A 20107-nucleotide genomic window follows, 5' to 3' on the forward strand; every position below is an offset into this window, starting at 1 on the left:
TCATCTTCTCCATTTTTGATACCTCTATTTCTTTTACTTGTCTAATTGCAAGTCATATAAAATAACCAGTTCAGATAATCTAAACAATACATATTTAACTAATCATGCATCCAATTCTCAAGCACTCCATCTCAATTACACAAGGAGCCACATTTAAATTAGTCACTGTGAACTATGCACACCTCAAAAATCAGACATATGTACACTTATAGCATGCACTACACAATCACCATCCCACAGACACATGTCACACATAATCGCATGGAGCCCATAACAATACTTCTTCACAAAGTAGCAAAAGTTCATGCACAAACCCCTCACAGTGGCCTCTTTAACACTGCATACAGTCTCAAAACAAATTGAGAAATTATTGGGAGAGAGGGATCCAAGATGGCGGAGGAGTGGAAGTTACACTAACCTCCTCCCAGGACCAATCTGGAATTACAACTAAATTGTGGAGCAATTGCCCAGAACAAACAACTGAACAATAGTGAGAGAGAGAAGCCTTATAACCACAGACAGACAGAAGAAACACATTGAGCACAGCGTGACTGGTAGAATCATGGTAGAGTGTGGTAGAGACACATGAGGGCTGGCTGGGTGCCCACAGATGGCAGCTGAAGTGAAGTGCCAGAGGGATAGTTAAGCAGTTAGTTGGATACTCCCTGAGAAGTATGGGGTATAAACCATAATTTGGGATCCCCAGCCTAGCCTAAGAGCCTGAAAAGTATACAGATAACATCCAGTTGCAAAAAGCAGCAGGATTTCTCTCTGCCAGAGATAGACACAAAGAGCCATTTAAAGGTTCTTTAAAAAATATATATTTATTGATTATGCCATTACAGTTGTCCCATTCCCCCTTCACTCCCCTCTACCCTGCACATCCCTTCCCCACCATTCCCCCCCTTTCATTCATGTCCATGTGTCACAAGTTCTTTAGATTCTGTATTTCCCATACTATTCTTGCCCTCCACCCTATTTTCTACCTACCATCTATGCTTATTCTCTGTACCTTCTCCCCCCTTCTCCTCCTCCCACTCCTCTGTTGCTAACCCTCCATATGATCTCCATTTCTATGTTTCTACTCCTGATCTAGCTGTCCTCTTAGTTTGCGTTTGTTTTAGGTGTGGTTGTTAATAACTGAGTTTGCTGTCCTTTCACTGTTAATATTTTTATCTTCTTTTGCTTAGATAAGTCCCCTTAGCATTTCATATAATAAGGGCTTGGTGATGATGAACTCCTTGAACTTGACCTTATCTGAGAGGCGCTTTATCTGCCCTTCCATTCTAAATGAAAGTTTTGCTGGATAAAGCAATCTTGGCTGTAGGTCTTGGATCTCATGACTTGGAATACTTCTTGGCAGTCCCTTCTTGTCTGTAAGGTCTCTTTTGAGAAATCAGCCAACAGTCTGATGGGCACTCCTTTGTAGTTGACTGTCCCCTTATCCCTTGCTGCTTCTAGGATTCTCTTCTTCATTTTAATCTTAGCTAATGTAATTATGATGTGCCTTAGTGTGTTCCTTCTTGGGTCTAACTTCTTTGGGACTCTCTGAGCTTCCTGGATTTCCTAGAAGTCTATTTCCTTTGCTGGACTGGGGAAGTTCTCCTTTATTATTTGTTCAAATAAGTTTTCCACTCATGGCTGTTCCTCTTCCCCTTCTGGTACCCCTATAATTTGGATGTTGGAATGTTTAAAGATGTCCTGGAGGTTCTTAAGCCTCTCCTCATTTTTTTGAATTCTTGCTTCTTCCTTCTTTTCTGTTTGGTTGTTTCTTTCCTCCTTGTGGTCCACTCCCTTGATTTGAGTCCCAGTTTCCTTTCCATCACTTTGGTTTCCTGTGCATTTCCCTTCATTTCAATCATTTCCCTTCATTTCCTCTAATTTGTGGCTAAAAGCAACCAATTCTGTGAGCATCCTGATCACCAGTATTTTGAACTGTGCATCTGAAAGGCTGGTTATTTGTTGGTCACTTAGAATTATAGGCTCTGGGGCTTTGAGCTGTTCTTGAGTCATAATGTTTGGTGTGTTTGCACCTGTTATGTTTCAGGGGCGGAGCCTTAGGTGTTCACAGGGCAGGGTGACCCAGTTGCCAGGTTGTGACGCTGTATGTGGGGGCGGGGTCAGAGAAGGAAAAATGGTGCTCCACTCTCTGTCAGATTTCTGTCCCCTCTGCAGCTTCCCACAAGCAAATTGGGCCCCTCTGGTGCTGGTTCCTGGGTGTGTGGGCCCATGTATTCTCCAGGACCCTGTGGGTCTCTCCAACGAACTCTCTGTGGGCCTGGGAGCCTCTCCCGGCCCCTCGACCTCGAGAAAGTCTTTCTAGTTGGTGCTTTCAGGCTCTAATTCCCATCGCTGGGGCCCTAGCCTGAGCAGTATGTTTCACTGTTTGCTCCTTCGCTTGGTTTATCTACACACGAATGTGTGACCGCGGTCAGCCAGCCGCCCTGCGCCCTCACTGGGTCCACCCATCGCCACCCCATGCTTGGGATCCACCAACCGCCTCCACCTCCACTCCTGGGTCGGTTGGACCAAATGGTCTTTCCAGCCTGACCCCACTCCGCCGCTGACTCCACCCCTCTTACTAGTCTGGCTGAGTGGTTCGTTGTTGTCGGACTTCTGTACAGTTCAACTTTCACTGTTTTGGCTGTTTTTGTTTCTAAAACTTTACTATCTTTAAGTTTAGTTGTAGGAGGGGGCAAAGTGTTTCCACCTATGCCTCCATCTTGGCCAAAAGTCCTAAAGGGTTAACATATAAATATTCACTTGCAGCCACTTACCCTGGGCTCTGGCAAAGGGAGCTGAGTGGACTACAAATGCTTCAGAGACTGAGGACAGAGGCTTTGGGGAAAGTACTGAGAGAGTAGCTGCCTGGTGCTGAGTCATCCCCCAAACAGGAGCGGCCACCAGGCTCAGGCAGACCACTCCCCTCCAAGTGGCAGCCACCTGAGGGGAAACAGTAGTTTTGACCCCCAGGAGGGATTCTGCCCCACCTGTGGTGTTTAAGCCTGACTGCTGAATGAAAAGTGAATAGATTAACTGAAGGAGTCAGCCACAGAAGCCAGATACCTGGAAGTCTTATACAGGCTGCCTAGGGCTGAACAAGGTCATCATCTGATATCACCAGAGGTGGATCCAGAAATAAAAACAGCGGCAAATGCTAGATGGTACCCAGATGAAACCCAGTGTGGTCTTCTCCATGATTTGTAGTATTTTCTTTCCTGCACAGCTTTTTCATATTTATTTCTTGTCCTTCAAGTTCATGCATATTAAGTAACTAGATTTTGTACCATAATTTATTACAATTCACATATTTGTCCCTCCCTCCCTTCTCTCACCCTATTTTACCTTCGTCTTTCCTCTTATTTTCATTTTAAATTTTGTTTTCTCCCTTGCTATAACTTGTTTCTTTTCCACACTCTTACTATTTATCCTCTGTCCAGACTCTCAAAACCAATTTTCCTGTTAATGGTCCTCTCACATTCTTTTTCCTACTCTTCAAAAACCAGCATTCTCTCTCCACCTTTAGCATCTTTCCTCATTAGTTGTGGATAAGATAGTTGTTGCATTTTTCAATTTTATTAGAGCTTCACTAGTATTGTATTTCAAATCTCAAATTTTACTGTTCCTTCTGCTACTTTTCTTTGTCTCGACTTTCAATTTTTCTGTCTTACCTGGTTTTTGTTACTCACTCATAGTATTGCCTCTACCTCTATGTTCTCAAAATCACTTCCCTTTCCTCTAGATATCTTAAGCTTTTCTTTCTTTTTTCCCTCTTATTCCCCTCATACCTATATTAATTTTATCTCGTTTGTTATTGATAGGGCTGTGATGGGTCTTTCTCTATGATTTGGTTCCTTTTAATTAATTAATTAATTATTTCCCCCTTTTCTTTCTCTCTCACTTTATTTTAATTTCTGTTTAAACCTAATACTATATGCTTCCCTTCTCTTACTCCATTCTGCCTTCTTCCCTCTTTAAAAATTTATGATGTAAATAGTACTTTTTCTCTTCACATTGGTGTGATTTCCTACTCTTATTAGTGCTCCTCCCTCTACCCTCTGAAAATCATTTTTCTTTCAGAAGGTCATCTCATATTCACTCTCCTTTCTTATCATAGTCTTAATCTCTTTATGCCCTTATTAATACTGGCTCATTTGCTATTGATGGTGGTATTGTGGGTGGGAGTTAATTTTGCAGGTGTGGGTTTCTTTCCCGGGCTTTGTGGTTTTGTTTTTGTTTTGGCAGCACCTACACAACAGCACACAAGATCTGGCAGGTAGAGTGACCCTCAGTCAACCAGCTAGAGGGAAGGACTCATCAAAGAATAACCCAACAACAATCAAAACCCAACTACATCCAAAGAGTCAATATAAATGGCATAAAGGGCATCCCAAGAGCATCAAGTTCAGGATATCAAGGAGATAACACCACTGAATCACACAGGTCTCCCACCATAGAAGTTCACACCACAAAGACAGAAAGTCAAAACAATTTTAATAAACAGAAGCAAACAAGGTGGGTCTCCCAAAAAATGAGAACACAAAAAAACCAAACCATCAGTGACAGGAAGGAGGAATCCCCAGAAAGAGTGTTAAATGAAACAGAGGCAAGTAAATTGTTGATGTGGAGTTCAAACAATGGTTACCAAGAAGCTCAATGAGCTCAGTGAGAATTACCAAAAACTACAGGGAAGCTACAAGGAATGTACTGCAAGCTATATAAGCATGAAAAAGGGCATAAAACTATCAACAAGAGTCAGGAGGAAAGGAAGAATACAAATTCTGAATTGAAGAACATAGTAGAAGGAATCAAAAGCAGGATAGATGAAGCAGAGAACTGAATCAGCGAGCTGGAGAATAAATTCCCAGAAAGAGCAAGAAAAGGAAAAAATACTAAAAAAGAATGAAGAGGGGTTAAGGGAACTGCAGTAAAATATGAAACATAATAATATGTGTATAACAGGGATACCAGCAGGAGAAGAAGAACAAGGGATAGAAAACCTGTTAGAAAAAGTAATGATGGACATGGTCACGGTTCGATTCCCAGTCAGGGCACATGCCTGGGTTGCAGGCTGGGTCCCTGCAGGCTAGTTCCCAGCGGGGGACTCACAGGAGGCAACCATACATTGATACTTCTCTCCTTCCCTTCCCCTCTAAAGATAAATAAATAAAATCTTTAAAAAAATAATACTTTAAAAAAAAAGTAATGATGGAAAACTTCTGTAATGATGAGAGAAAATTCACATGAGTCCATGAAACATAGAGGGTCCCAGACAAGATAAACCCAAACAGGCCCACTTGAAGACACATTATAATTAAAGTGGCAACATTCCAAGACAAAGAGAGACTCTTAAAGGCAGCAAGAGAGAAACAGAAAGTAACACACAAGGGAGCCCCAGGACAGCTGACTCTCAACAGAAACATTATAAGCCAGAAGGGAATGGCAAGAAATATTCTAAGTAATGAGAAGCAAAGGCGTGCCACTGAGACTACTCTACAAAGCAAGGATCTAATTTAAAATGGAGGGTGAAATAAGGAGTTTCCCAGACAAAAGAAGGCTAAAAGAATACACCTCCACCTAACCAGCATTGCAAGACATGCTATAGAGACTGCTTTAAGAAGATGAATAGAGAGAGAGAGAGCAACACAGGTACAAAGAAGGAAAATGATATTAAATAAGTGCCTATTAATAATAACCTTAAATGTAAATGGATTAAATGCTCCAATCAAAAGACACAATGCAGCTGAATGCATGAGAAAAACATGACCCATACATATAATACCTACAAGAGACCCACCTGAGAACAAAATACCTATACAGACAGAAAATGAAGCATTGGAAAAATACATTCCAAGCAGATAGACAGGACAAAAAAAGCTGGCACAGCAACACTTATATCAGACAAAATAGATTCCAAGTGAAGGCCATAAAAAGTGGCAGAGAAGGACACTTCATAATACTCAAGGGAAGAATTCATCAGGAAGATATAACCATTGTAAACATATATGCACCCAACAAAAGAACACCCAAATATATAAGGAAAGTCTTGAAGAACTTCAAGAAAGAGAGAGTCAGCAACACACTTATAGAAGGCAATTTTAACATTCCACTGTCAACAATGGGTAGATCTCCCAAAAAATATCAACAAGGATATTGTGGCATTGGATGAGGCACTAGATCAAATGGACTTAACTGATATAAATAGGACCTTTCATCTCAAAACAGCAAAATACATATTCTTTTCAGAGACACGTGGGGCATTTTCATACAGAGACCACATGATAGGACACAAAATAAGCCTCAACAAATTCAAGAAAATTGAAATTGTATCAAGCATTTTCTCAGACCAAAAGGGCTTGAAACTAGAAACCAACCTCAAGGGAAAAACTCAAACATTCAAATTAATGGAGACTGAATAACATGCTATTAAACAATGAATGGATTAATAATGAGATCAAGGAAGAAATCAAAAAGTTTTTGGAAAAAATGAAAATGAACACACAACAGTCTAAAACATATGGAATACAGCAAATGCAGTCTTGAGAGCAGTACAGGCCTACTTAAAAAAAAGACCGAAGTATTTCAAATAAAAACCCTAACGCTACATCTACAAGAACTGGAGGAACAACAACAAACAAAACCCAGAGTGAGGAGAAGGAAGGAAATAATCAAGAGCAGAGCAGAATTAAATGATATAAGAGACTAAAATATCAATGAAAAGAATCAATAAATCCAGGAGCTGGTTCTTTGAAAAAATTAAATAAAACTGACAAGCTGTAACCAGACTCATCAAGAAAAAAAAAGAGGACCTTAATAAATTAAATCAGAAATGAACCTGGCTGGTGTAGCTCAGTGGATTGAGCGCGGGCCTGTGAACTATATTGCGGTTCAATTCCCAGTCAGGGCACATGCCTGGGTTGCAGGCCAGTTCCCAGCAGGGGACTCATGAGAAGCAATCATACATTGACATTTCTCTCCTTCTCTCCTTCCCTTCCCCTCTAAAGATAAATAAATATAATCTTTAAAAAAAAGAAATGAAACAGGAGAAATTACAACGAGAGCCACAGAAACACAAAGGATTGTGAGAAATTACTACAAACAACTATATGTCAAGAAATTTGAAAACCTGGGTGAAATGGACAAATTTCTACAAACATATAATTTCTAAAACTGAAACAAGAAGCAGAATGCCTGAACAGACTAGTAACAGCTAGTGAAATTGAGGCAGTAATAAAAAAAATTCCTAGCACACAAAAGCCCTGGACCCAGTGGTTTCACAGTAGAATTTTACAGAATATTTAAGTAAGAGCTAATTCCTATCCTTCTCAAACTATTCCAAAAAATCCAAGAAGAAAGACTCCCAAAATCTTTCTATGCAGCCAGATTCATTCTAAACCCCAACCCAGATAAAATCACAAGAAAGAAAACTACAGGCCAAAATTTCTGATGAATGCAGACTCTAAAATCCTCAACAAAATATTGGCAACTGCATCCAGCAATACATTAAAGAGATCATATGACATGATCAGGTGGGATTCAATCCAGGGATGCAAGGCTGGTAAAATATTCACAAATCAGTAAATGTAATACATCACATAAACAAAAGCAAAGACAAAAATCACATGATCGTATCAATAGATGTGGAAAAAGCACTTGATAAGGTACAGCACCCACTTATGATAAAAATAGTCAGCAAAGTGAGAGTACAGGAGGCATCCTGCAACATAATAAAGGTCACATGTGGAAAACCTACAGCCAAAATCATACTCAATGGGCAAAAACTAAAAGCTTGCTCACTAGGATTGGGAACAAGACAAGGATATCTGCTTTCACTTCTTTTCAACATAGTAATGGAAGTTCTAGCCACAACAATCACACTAGAAAAAGAAATAAAAACATCCAAACTGGAAAGGAGGATGTAAAAGTGTCATTGTGTGTAGATGACATGATAGCGTACATAGAAAATCCTAAAGACTCCACCAAAAAACTACTCAACCTAATAAGTGAATTGGATAAAACAGTGGGATACCAAGTCAGTATTATGAAATTGAAGGCATTTTTGAACACCAGCAATGAAATATCATAAACAGAAATTAGGGAGAAAAATCTCATTTGCCACAGCAACAAGGGAAATAAAGTACCTAGGAATAAACCAAACCAAAGAGGTAAAAGACCTCTATACTCAGAACACTATAGAACACTGAAGAAAGAAATTGAAGAAGAAAATAAGTGGAAGCATATACTATGGTCATGGAATGAAAGAACTGTATCATCAAAATTCCCATACTATGCAAAACAATTTGAAGTTTCTACACTACCCCTATTAAAATACCAACAACATAGTTTACAGATACTGAACAAATATTTCCATAGATGACCTTGAACAGCCTCTACAATTCTCAGAAAGAACAAAGTAGTAGGGATCACAATACTTGACATGAAACTATATTACAAGCCTACTGTAATAAAAACAGTCTGGTACTGGTATAAGAACGGACACACAGATCAATGGAATAGAACAGAGATTACAGAATTAAACTCATGTCTCTATGGTCAATTAATATTTGACAAAGGGGGCAAGAGCATAAATGGAGTAAAAACAGCCTCTTCAACAAATGGTGTTGGGAGATCTGACAACTACATGCAAAAAAATGAAACTCTACCCACAACCTACACCATACACAAAAATGAACTCAAGATGGATAAAAGACTTAAATAGAAGTCGTGACACCATAAAAGTCCTAGAGGAATATAGGCAGGAATATTTCACATACTCCATACAGCAATATTTTCACTGATGCTTATCCCTGTCAGAATGGCCATCATAAACAAATCAACAGCCCTGCCTGGTGTAACTCAGTGGATTGAGCGAGGGCCTGGGAACCACACGATCGTGGTTTGATTCCCAGCCAGGGCACATGCCTGGGTTGCAGGCCAGTTCCCAGCAGGGGACTCGTGAGAGGCAATCATACATTGGTATTTCTCTCCTTCTCTCCTTCCCTTCCCTTCTAAAGATAAATAAACAAATCAACAAACAAGTGCTGACCAAGTTGTGGTGAAAAGAGAACCTAGTACACTGTTGGTGGGAATGCAGACTAGTGCAGCCACTGTGGAAAACAGTATGGCATTCCCTCAGAAAACAAAAAATGAAAATACCTTTTGACCTGGCAATTCCACTGCTGGGATACCCTAAGGATCCTTAAACACCAATTCAGAGGAAACTATGCACCCCAATGTTCATAGCCACACAATTTATAATAACCAAATGCTGGAAACAACCTAAATGCCCACCAGTAAATGAATGGATCAAAAAACATAATACATTTACACAATGGAATACTATGCAGCATAAAGGAAAAAGGAGCTCCTACTCTTCCTGACTGCATGGATGGAATTAAGGCGTATTAAGCTTAGTGGAATAAACCCAGTGGTGAACTACAAATACCATATGATCTCACCTGTAAGTGGAACCTAATTAACAAAACAAACAAGGGAGCAAAATAGAACCAGAGGCATGCAAATGAAGAACAAACTGACAGTGACCAGAGGGGAGGAGGGGAGGTATAACCAAGCAAGATGGAGAAGGGTCAAGTCAAGGAACATGTTTAAAGGACCCATGGACAAAGACAACAGGAGGGACGACTGAATGTGGGAGCTGGGGTTGGGCTGGGCAGGGGAGAGTAATGGGGGAATAATGGGGACAATTGTAATTTAGCAACAACAAAAAAAATCGACATGCACGTATTCTAAAAATTAGACACATGCAGAGACCCTACCATTTTCACAACCAATTAGTGCCAGAATGTTACATGGCGTAACACGTGCCCAGGCACAGGCACACAAGGCTACACAAACCATTGACCGTGGGGTCCCGGCTGCGCTCTGATAGCGGGGTTTCCTCACGGGTTGGGGGTGGGGTGAGGGGGAAATCAGACACAATTTCTGCCCAGGCCAAGCTCAGGCCTGCCTGGGGTTTCCAGTTCCCTTTTAGGCCCTCTCCAGCCTGGATCGCTGCGGGTCGGGGCTCTCAGTTCCCCCCTCGGCGCTCCCGGCCTTGGCTCCTTGTTCCTTCCTCTGCCTAAGTTCTCTCTCCCCTCTTCGCTTTCTCTATGGCCCGGACTCTCGCTTTCCTTCCCGGCCTTCTCAGCCTAGGTTCCCTCTGGCTGTCTCGCTTTCCCCAGCCTGGATTCCCGCCCTCCTCCTTAGCATTACCCTGCAGCCCGCCACCGCCTCCTCCCAGCCCGCAGCACCCGCCAGTCTCACCTACGGCCCTAGCCAGCCGTCTGCGCCTGCGTACTCCGCGCCCGCTCTGCAGCCCAAGAGTCTCCGCGGCTCCGTGTTTGGTCAGTACGCCCCCTGCACATCCCGCCTTCTCCGCTGTGAACTACACTTCCCACCGCCCTGGGCTGCTTTGGAGGAGAACTTTGATCTCCGATTATTTCTGGTTCCCCGAATTCCTCAAATTCAAGTCCTCAAATTCTTCGCGCTCCTAGTGGTAACCTAGGTGTCCGGGCTGGGCAGGCGCTCGAGGGGAGGAAATCCGCAGCCCATATGGCGCAGACAGGGCTAAGGACCCCGGAGCTCAGGCGTAGGTACGGAGTATAAGTGAGTGTGAGCATTTGTGTGTGCGTGCTGAGGAGGCCGGGAAGCGTTGTTTTGTGTGTCTCTGTCCCCGATGCGGAACTTTTTGAATGCCCGTGGTTGGCTGTCCTGTGGGGAACGTGGCACGGTTGGTTTGAGAACGCCCGTTATAAAGAGGCTTTTAACTCTGATCGGTTAGTTTTGGCTGTTGTCACCAGGGGTGGTGCTTAATTTCTGCGGTTTTTGATTTAAACGTTGGGACCGAGAGGTTCTGCTGAAGAGCTCCTTGACAGTATGTCTGTCTCTGAAAAGGAGGATACCTGTGTTAACCAGAGTTGCCCTGCACTGAAGCCTTTCCTGAGCTGCCTTCTTCGTGGTACCCCAACCTTCAGTGCCCAGCTTCCTGCTTAACACAGAGAGGGGTGTAAATGGGAGTTTGTGCTCCCTCCCCAGGCCAAATTTATGTTCTCTCCTTTGTTAGTATCTGCATTCCGGGGTTTCCTGTTGCTTCCTTTTTTCCTGCTTCTCCCAGAATAATGCGGTAATTAATGCCTTTTGTTTTAAGCTACAAACTTTTGAAGTGGATACACAGCAATAGGTAATGGAAATAAGTATTTAACTCTCTGTTCTTTTTTTCTGTCACCTTATGTTGATATAATTATTGGTCATCCTGTTTCGTAAAGTGATTGCTGATATTATATCTTAAAAATACATTCCATATCCTTCATTATTTTCTACAATTTTGCATTTGTCTTAGTTTTCTATACATGGACATTTTGTATTTAGTAGCTAATAACTTTCCTAGGCAAATCTTTTTCTTTGCTGTTCAGCTCCAATGTCTTCATTAAACTTTACATTCCCTTCCAGGACCTTATAGGGACAGGAGTTCCTGTCTTTTCAGGGGTCTGTAGACGCTGGAGTGTGGCATTGACTTCTGCTGAGCGAAGTCTAGATGACTCACCCCACTCAGAGAAATTTGTTCAAGGGTGTGTGATATAGGACCTATACACATTTAACTAATCAGTTGGGTCTCCCTGATTACAATTGCTCTTTTCTCTATTCCAATTAAAAAAACTGCATTCTGGAGCTATCTTATTTTCTTCACTGTGAGTCATTGGGGAATGTGACTCTTTAGGGTGCTTAGGTAACTTTTTGAAGGATTGATTTAAAATTCCTAGAGGTGGAAGTGGGCATTTCTGCTGTCTTATTTCTAAAGTGTCATTATCCTGATCCATCAGATTGCTTTCTCAACTTCTTTTTCTGCCTGATGATCAAAGGAATGATCTGAATTTCTGCATAGTCATATCAGGCCTAAGTCCCATTTCTCCTATGCGCAGAGTTCCATTATTATTTGATTAATTTCCAAGGCAGATGTCATTTCCTTGTTGGAGTAATGGTTGGTACAGAGGTTGGCAATAAGAGATCTGAGGCTAGATAAGTAAGGGGCAAAGTATAAGGGATCCATTGTGTATAAAATCTTAGGATTCAAGATATAGGACTTTTAAGGTAGTATTTGAGTCACTCATCTGAAGGGCTTCACATCTAGAAAGAAAGTTCAGGCCTCTTCAGACGGAATTCAAACCACTACGACACTGGACTCCATATGTCACACACATATCTTCTGTTACTTGTCTGCTCTCAGAGAGGGAGGGATTAGCTCTATTGTTTTTTCTGACTGTAAAATTAGTAATTTCTTAATTGAGAAACTTAGAGAATACAGAAAAGTTTTAAGTAAAGCTCACCTAGAAACAGCTTCTTTGCACATTTTATTCCAATCTTTCCACCTGTTTTCTGTGAATTAACATATGGCTATAGGCATATAGGATTTTCTCAGTCAAAACAGAATCATACTGCAATACTGTTTTGTAATCTATCTCTTCGTCTAACAAAATACATCAAACTTTCCATGTCACTCTATTATAAACTGAGTCATAATTTTTGAATGCATTGTGTGCCTGAATGTATTCAGCAATATAGTTGAGAATGAGGCTTTCCTAGTTTAACCTGCTTATACATCTTTATCAATTGCCCTGCTTAAATTTTCACCAACGTGTAGCATACAATGAGAGTGTATCCTACATATGTAGGGTATTATCAGTCTTTTGAATCTACCAGTCTAGTGGAAATTGTGGTTTTTTAAATAAATTGCCTATGCTCAGGTTTCACTAAATGTAATAAAATAAGAGCTTCTGAGGCAAAAAGCAGAATTTCAAGAGAAGTAGTTTTGTAGCTAAAGAGATGTGGATTCAAAACATAGATTTGCCATTTATTTTGAGCATATGTGATTTCTTCTCCTTCATTTTTAATAAAACTTTTATACAACATACAGCACAGATCTTAAAATTATAGTTCAGTGATTTGTTTTGTAAACCCTTGCCACCATTTTTTGATAAAAATACTTTTCAACATCCCAGAAAAGTCTCCCTCCTATCTCTTTCCTTTCATTATACATCAGAGTTAACCGTTATTTTGACCTCTATCACAATAGATTAGTTTTGTCTGGTTTTGAACTTTTTATAAATGGAATCTCACTGTATGTACTTTGGTGTCTGGCCTCTTTTACTCAACATTGTATCTGTAAGAGTCATTCATATTGTTACACTTAGCAGTTAATTGTAATTTAACATTGTTACATAGTATTTCTTTGTCTGAATACCATACTTTATCTGTTCTCCTGTTGATGGAATATTTGGGTTGTTTCCAGTTTTGGGCCATTGTGAGGAAAGCTGCTATGAACATTCTTGTACCAGTCTTTTGAAGTACATATGAAATCAGAATTGCTGGTTTAGAAAATATGCATATACTTAGCCCTAATAGGTATTGCAAAATAGTTTTTGAAAGTGATTATTCCACTATACTCTCAGCTATGGTGTATGAGAATTCCAGTTGTTCTACATCATCGGCATTATTATTGTCAGTCTTAGAAATTTTAACCATTTTAGAGGGTGTGTAGTGGCACATTTAGATTTAATTTCATTCCCCTCATGACCAATGATGCTGCAAACATCAGTTTTTATGGACAGTGCAATAATTCCTTTAGCCACAGAGCTGGAATGAACAAAATTGAAGTAATTGATGTTTCACAATAAAAAGTAAGTATATAGCTTGCCATATAATGCAGCAACTGCAGTCTTGGCTATTTATCCCAGAGAAATGAAAAATATGTTTACACGAATATCTTTAGATGAATGTTTATAGCAGCTTTATTTGTAATAACCAAAGACTGGAACTAACCCATATGTCCTTCAACAGGTAAATGGTTAAAAAAAAGGATATATATATATATATATACCATGGAAAAACACTCAGTAATGAAAAGGAATGAACCATTGAAACACAACAACTTACCGTATTTTGCCATGTTTAATGCACACTTTTCTGCTCAAATTTTTGAGGGAAAAATAAGGATACACATTATACATGGGGATAATGATCATATACCATGGGTATAACAATCTTGTTTATAATGCACACAAAACACGGACTTACATTATACACTGGAGCACATTATACATGGCAAAATACGGTAGGTGGAACTCAAGGGAATTACGCTGAGTGAGAAAGAGCAAATCTCATAAAGTTACAAACTGCATGATTCCATTTATATAAATAACATTCTTAAAATGACAAAAATACAGATACGGAGAACAGATTAGAGGCTGCCAGGGACTGGGAGAGAGGGGGTGGAGAGTAGATGGTATGACTATGAAAAAGTAGCAAAAAGGATTCTTGTAAATCATGTTCAGAATCATGGTGAGGGTGGTCACATGCCTCTATCTGTGATAAAACTACATAGAACTAAATATACACAAACATACACAAATGGGTGTATGTAAAGCTGGAAATAATGTGAATAAGTTCTGTGTATTGTATCAATATCAATGTTGTTTTACAAAAAGTTAGCATTGAGGGAAACTGGATGAAGGTGATATGGGAATCTCTATATTTAATTTCTTGCAATAGCATATACATTTAAAATGATCTCAAAATAAAAAGTTAAAATATGCCCTGGCTGGTGTAACTTAGTGGATTAAGTGCAGGCCTGCCAACCAAAGGGTCGCGGTTTGATTCCCAGTCAGGGCACATGCCTGGGCTGCAGGCCAGTTCCCAGCAGGGGACTCTCACGAGATGCAACCATACATTGATATTTCTCTCCCTCTCTCCTTCCCTTATCCTCTAAAGATAAATAAATAAAATCTTTAAAAAAATAGTTCCAAAAAATAAATAAATAAAGTGTATAATCCAGTGATTTTTTTTTAAAGTTAAATATAAGCATGTAGATGGGACCAGTGGTTTGACATTTGGAAAAAAAATAAAATTATATCCAGAAGTCACATCATACCACAAAAATAAACTCCAAATAGGTCAGGGGTATAAACATAAAAAATGAAACCATATAGGTTCTAGAGGAAATCATGGGTAAATTCCTGTTTAACCTTAGTGTAAAAAAGAACTTTGTAACTATTACTCAAAACAGAAGATGCCATAAAAGAAAATACTGAAAAATCTGAAATATTCAAAGATTAGACTACATTAAAAAATAAAGTCAAAAGATAACTTACAAATTGGGAGAAAATATTTGCTAGTTATATCACAGATAAAAGGCTAATTGCTGTGACCAGTGTGGGGAGGAAGTCCCTGAGGAGGAGGGGCAATGGGAGATTAAGAAAGACACAGACACAGACAGTTTAAGGAAAAGCAGGGACCAGGTGGGACACTGTCCTCTGATAGAGAGACAATGACCCTGAACATGGTCAGACCATGGTCATGGTCTCCACGTTTATTTTATAAGAGTTAGTTGGATAAAGCTCAAGGACAATTTACAGACTCAGGGAAAAACACAGGCATAATTGCTCCATTCCAGGCTATCTAAATGATAAATATTTCTTCTGCAAAAGTTACAGCCACATTAGCTGAAGCTTATAGTTAACTATCTTCTTCCTAACCCCTGCGGGTCCTGGCTGTTGTTGCTGCTGGCTTGATCTGCCTTGGCAGATGCAAGCAGTCTAGCTTAGCCATGCCAAGCACTCAACCTTAGCTTTGATGCCAGCCTTCACCATCCTCCACATCTCCCCCTTTTTCGTTTTCTGTGGTGTCATAACCAAAAGCACTGGTGCCACTGTAATCAACAGGGTTATGCTAGGCAGAGCAGGCTTCGAAGGACAAAATGTACATTCTTTCTCAGGCCAGATTGGTTTTGGGAGCTGTTCAACTAGCACAAGGCCACAGTTGCCTCTGGCATTGTTTTCAGGCTGAGTCAGGCCAGGGGAGCAACCATGAGATTTGGAGACTTTTTACAGATAGAATGAGGACTCAGGCTATGACAAAGCCGAGGGGTAAGGGTCTTTCTGCTGCTTCCCTGTAGTTACCTAAGTCCTTCCCCGATGGTCCCCTTCACAACTGTGCCTGTCTTAGGTTGCCCCTCTTCTGAGGAGTCTTACATGTCATTGGCTAACCAGTCATTTGCCTGGGCCAAGCAGGGGAAGTGAAGGCAGCAGGGGCTGCACTCCTGCTAGGAGAATATGTTCTGTTTCCTTAGTGGCTCATAACCCCAAGGCCTATTCACTCAGCCTTAACCATGGGACTGTTGTGTCCATTATTGAGGCTATAGTCCCTAAGCAGGACAGCTCCCAAATATCATCTCCCCCTTTTATCTTTTCTAAATGCAGGTGACACACTCCCAAGCGAATTAGCTGGAGTTTTCTTCAGAGTTGTCAGCAGACTGACATGCCAAAATGGCCATCATTGCCACAAACATGGTCTCAGGATTCTTAGATGCTCTTCAGCGATAGACCATTGTGTCAGCCTCATGTACAAGCTTCTTTAACTGCCTCCAGGTGGGGAGTTTGGCTTCTTGAGTCAAGCATGCCAATTGAGGCATTGTTACAGATGGTGTCAGTCTCAACCTCTTCATCTGGGGTTCCACCTGGTTCACCAGGTCCATGACAGTGTCTCACTGCTCTCTCAGGCACCCAGAGGGGAAGACCCACACGTTTTGGAAAGATACAAACATGTCCTCTTCCCCACATTAGTGCTGGCTCCGGACCCTTCCACACACCAGCGTTTAAATCCTTCCAAAATACCAAACCTGCAGGTTTTGCTGTGGCCCCCAGATGAGGCTTCTCTGCTGCAGTTAGTCGGGGTTTTTTTTCACAATTAAAAAAATTTAAGCCCTGGCTGCTGTGGCTCAGCGGATTGAGCGCGGGCCTGCGAACCAAGCAACCATGGTTCCATTCCCAGTCAGGGCACATGCCTGGGTTGCAGGCCAGTTCCCAGCAGGGGACTCTCATGAGACGCAACCATACATTGATAATTTCTCTCCTTCTCTCTTTCCCTTCCCCTCTAAAGATAAATAAATAAAATCTTTAAAAAATAAAAAAATAAAAATATGAACACTTTCTTTATTACTAGTGCAAACAATAATAAAAGGGAGCCAGGTTAAAAGGGAGCTAGAGCGTCCACACCAGAGGAACTGCATTGCAAGTCTTAGATCTCAAATCTTGGAATGTTAAAACAGGGGAAAATAACCTCTGGACTGGGCACAGGCAACCTTGTGTCCCAGAGAACTGTTTGCAAAGATAACAATAAAGCAGTTACTACTGGACTGAAAATTAAAAATATTGTTTAGCATTGACATCATTATGTTATCTGCACCAGTAGAAATGATGTAAATCATAAATGCTCATTGCCTCTGCTTCAGAATCAGAACATTATTTGGCCTTCAACCTGAATTACTGATTCCCAAATACCTATTCTTACTTACCTCAGATAAATGCTTTTTGCCTCTCACTTTGACAGGTCTTTTATTTTTAGGTTAGCACTAGCAAGCCCTATTATCCATGTTAAACAACCCAAGATGGAAGTATGAGAGGGATTGGAATACTGTTGACCCTTCCCTGTGTCATAAAGAAAAGTCAGATGTACTGAAGCTTGGGATTAAAATCTGTTTCTATGTTCTCAACAGTTTTCTGTCATGGGCACTATGAAAGTGCTGTGGATCTACAATATGCAGCTTGTCCTCACAGAACTTTGAAGGGGAACCTTAAGAGGAAGGACTCTGCTCTTGGTCCCTCACTATCATGTTTTCTCTGCCTTGGAGGAAAATCCAACTCTAAAATTGCCATAAGAAACACAGGGCTGTACTTTTTTTTTTTGTTAGAACTGTCATTCTAGGACTCATATTTGACCTCCCTTTCACAGCCACTTCTGTGCAGTGTAGCTATATAGTTGAAGTGGCAGAAGCAGCGAAAACAAAACAAACAGAAAAAAAAAACCAGTGCAAAAAAATTCACGAAACTATGGAACTTACAATTGACTCCAGAATAGTCTATACTTAATGTACTGCACGCCTACTATGTATTAAGCACTAACCTGGACAGTGGATACAGGGTGCACTGAAGAAGGCAACAGAGGCCATTCTTGGGAACTGGGGCTTCTGTGGTTAACAAGGGCCTTGGGGTCTTTGACAGGCACAGACTGAGTTATGGCGGGGCGGGGAGATCTTGTCTACAGACTCCTCAGCCCCAGAACTGCAAAAATGAGGCTTTACCCTAAGCATTCCAAGATTTTAAAAATAATAAAAGCTAGACCAGGACAATCCTGATCACTCTCCAGTCACAATAGTGCTTTCACAGGATCACTTGGCCACAGTATAACTTACTTCAGTCACAGCCTAATCAAGGCCTCCCCACCACGCAGACACTAGACACCAGACACCTGCGCCCCACCCCCCACACAATTTACATACACACATACACTCATAATCACATCCCATGCTGATGCAGTCACACACTCAAGTACACACACCCACAGTCACCTTCCTCAGCACCTGACTCATGTAGGCGTGAGAGTCTTGCTTCCAGTTGTTGCTTCTGTACTCAGAAACTCCGGGTATTCTGCATCCTTCCTGAACCCCAATCCTGCAGTCACCTCAACTCACCACACAGATAACGGTGACCGCAAAGCTAGCATAAAATGAACCATCAGTCAAAGTTCATTAGCTTCCCCAGGGCCTGAGAGAAAACGTAGTCCAAAAGCGCAAACGATGATACAGGTACACCCAAGCCGCCACAGCTGGGTTCTCTACAGCTCCCAAGGGCAGCCTTGTGGTCTGCTGGGAGCACCAGCTTACGCAGGAGTGCGCAAGCGCGAACGACTGACGCTTGGCGGGTGAAGAGGCTTGTGGATCGTAGGGACTCTGGAGTGGGAGGGAACTGGAAGCTCAGGGCCCGAAAGTCAGACTAGGGAAGTGGGACCCAGCGGGGAGGCCAAGAAGGAACCAAGAGTCCAAGCCGGACTTGGTTCTTCTGGGAAGGAAACCGGACTCGGGACTGCAGTAACCAGACACTCAGATCTGTGTGAGTGAGACCTCAAGCATGGCCCGTGGGTGTGACCCTGAGGTTGACAATCGAATGCGACCTGGAGCGAACTCCGCAAAAGGGGAATTTTTTCTGTTTTGACTTTGAAGCACTGTCGCCGTGAAAACGGCCTCATAAAGAGGGTGCTCTGTGTGTGTGTGTGTGTGTGTGTGTGTGTGTGTGTGTGTGTATCAGATGTGCCAGCCTCCAGTCCCCAATAGTAGCATTTTAGGTGTGTGCTACTCAGCGAGAGGTTAGGGAAGGTTTTGTGTGAAAAGTGGGCGGAGTAGTACTGCTGCCTTTGTCTATTTTTAGATTAGGTGTGAGTCGTGTTTGAAACTGTAGGTAATGACGAAGTGAAAGTGGTTGGTAATGTGGTTTTGTGTCTTTACCTGGCATTGTGTAATTAACGTGCTGTCTGAAGTTGTGAATGGTATGTGGGGGTTATAGGATGCTGGTTTTCTGAAGTGAGTTTGATTGAATGTAAACAGTGCATGTGTTTGTAACCTACTGTTATTTTATTTTATTTTATTTTTGTGATGGAGAAACTGCATGGCCACTGTCTAGTTGGATACATAAGATTTGATGATCTGAATAGTTTATTAAGTGTTCCTCCAAAATTGTAACTCAATACAATTTAGCAAATAAAATAGAGGTATAAGTATTGGAAAGGAAGAGGTAACAGTTATGTAATTCCTAGATGGTAAGATTTATTGCAGGGAAACACCATATGAACTAAAACCAATGTGTTGAAATGGATAGTGTTCCATAGGTAAAATGCAGCTAAAAAACAAATTGTTTTTACGCATAATTAGTGCTTTCAGCACTGATATATAAGTGAGGTTTCTTGCTTCTGGATGAAGTTGATGGCAAGGTTAATAGCTTCTTCAGGCATTCTAAGGTAATAAAGAATATTTGGTACACTTAGTCACAAGACCAATCTCATTTTAGAAATTAAAAGTTATTTTGCAAGTTAAAATATTTACTGTATCAGTCAATACTTAAGACTTTACCTAGGACAGTATCCTTTCTGCCTGGAAGCCTACAGAGTGGAAAGATCAATTTCTTCTCTAGTTCTACTAATTTTCTATTTCCTGTACTACTAAAAAATGTTGCTTACTAGTTAATATTTAAATCAGCTATTCAGAAATTAATAATAAATAATTAAT

At 41.0% G+C, this 20107-nt stretch overlaps 1 protein-coding gene across 3 annotated transcripts in view; it reads left to right on the top strand.

Annotated features, from left to right (window-relative positions):
- The first annotated feature begins 10287 nt into the window (after positions 1-10287).
- ZNF382 (zinc finger protein 382) overlaps positions 10288-20107 on the top strand; it is a 39327-nt gene continuing 29507 nt past the window's right edge. For 2 of the 3 annotated variants that reach the window (XM_037040092.1, XM_037040093.1), the window contains exon 1: positions 10288-10592. In XM_037040092.1, the coding sequence (XP_036895987.1) occupies positions 10552-10592 (41 nt within the window). In that variant the 5' untranslated portion in view covers positions 10288-10551. Of the gene's footprint in view, positions 10593-18768; positions 18939-20107 lie in introns of those variants that run through there. The other variant, XM_037040094.1, reaches the window with a different exon arrangement.

This window comes from Sturnira hondurensis, unplaced genomic scaffold (assembly GCF_014824575.4).
Source record: "Sturnira hondurensis isolate 20B ecotype Veracruz unplaced genomic scaffold, ASM1482457v3 Scaffold0002597, whole genome shotgun sequence".
Lineage (NCBI taxonomy): Eukaryota > Metazoa > Chordata > Mammalia > Chiroptera > Phyllostomidae > Sturnira > Sturnira hondurensis.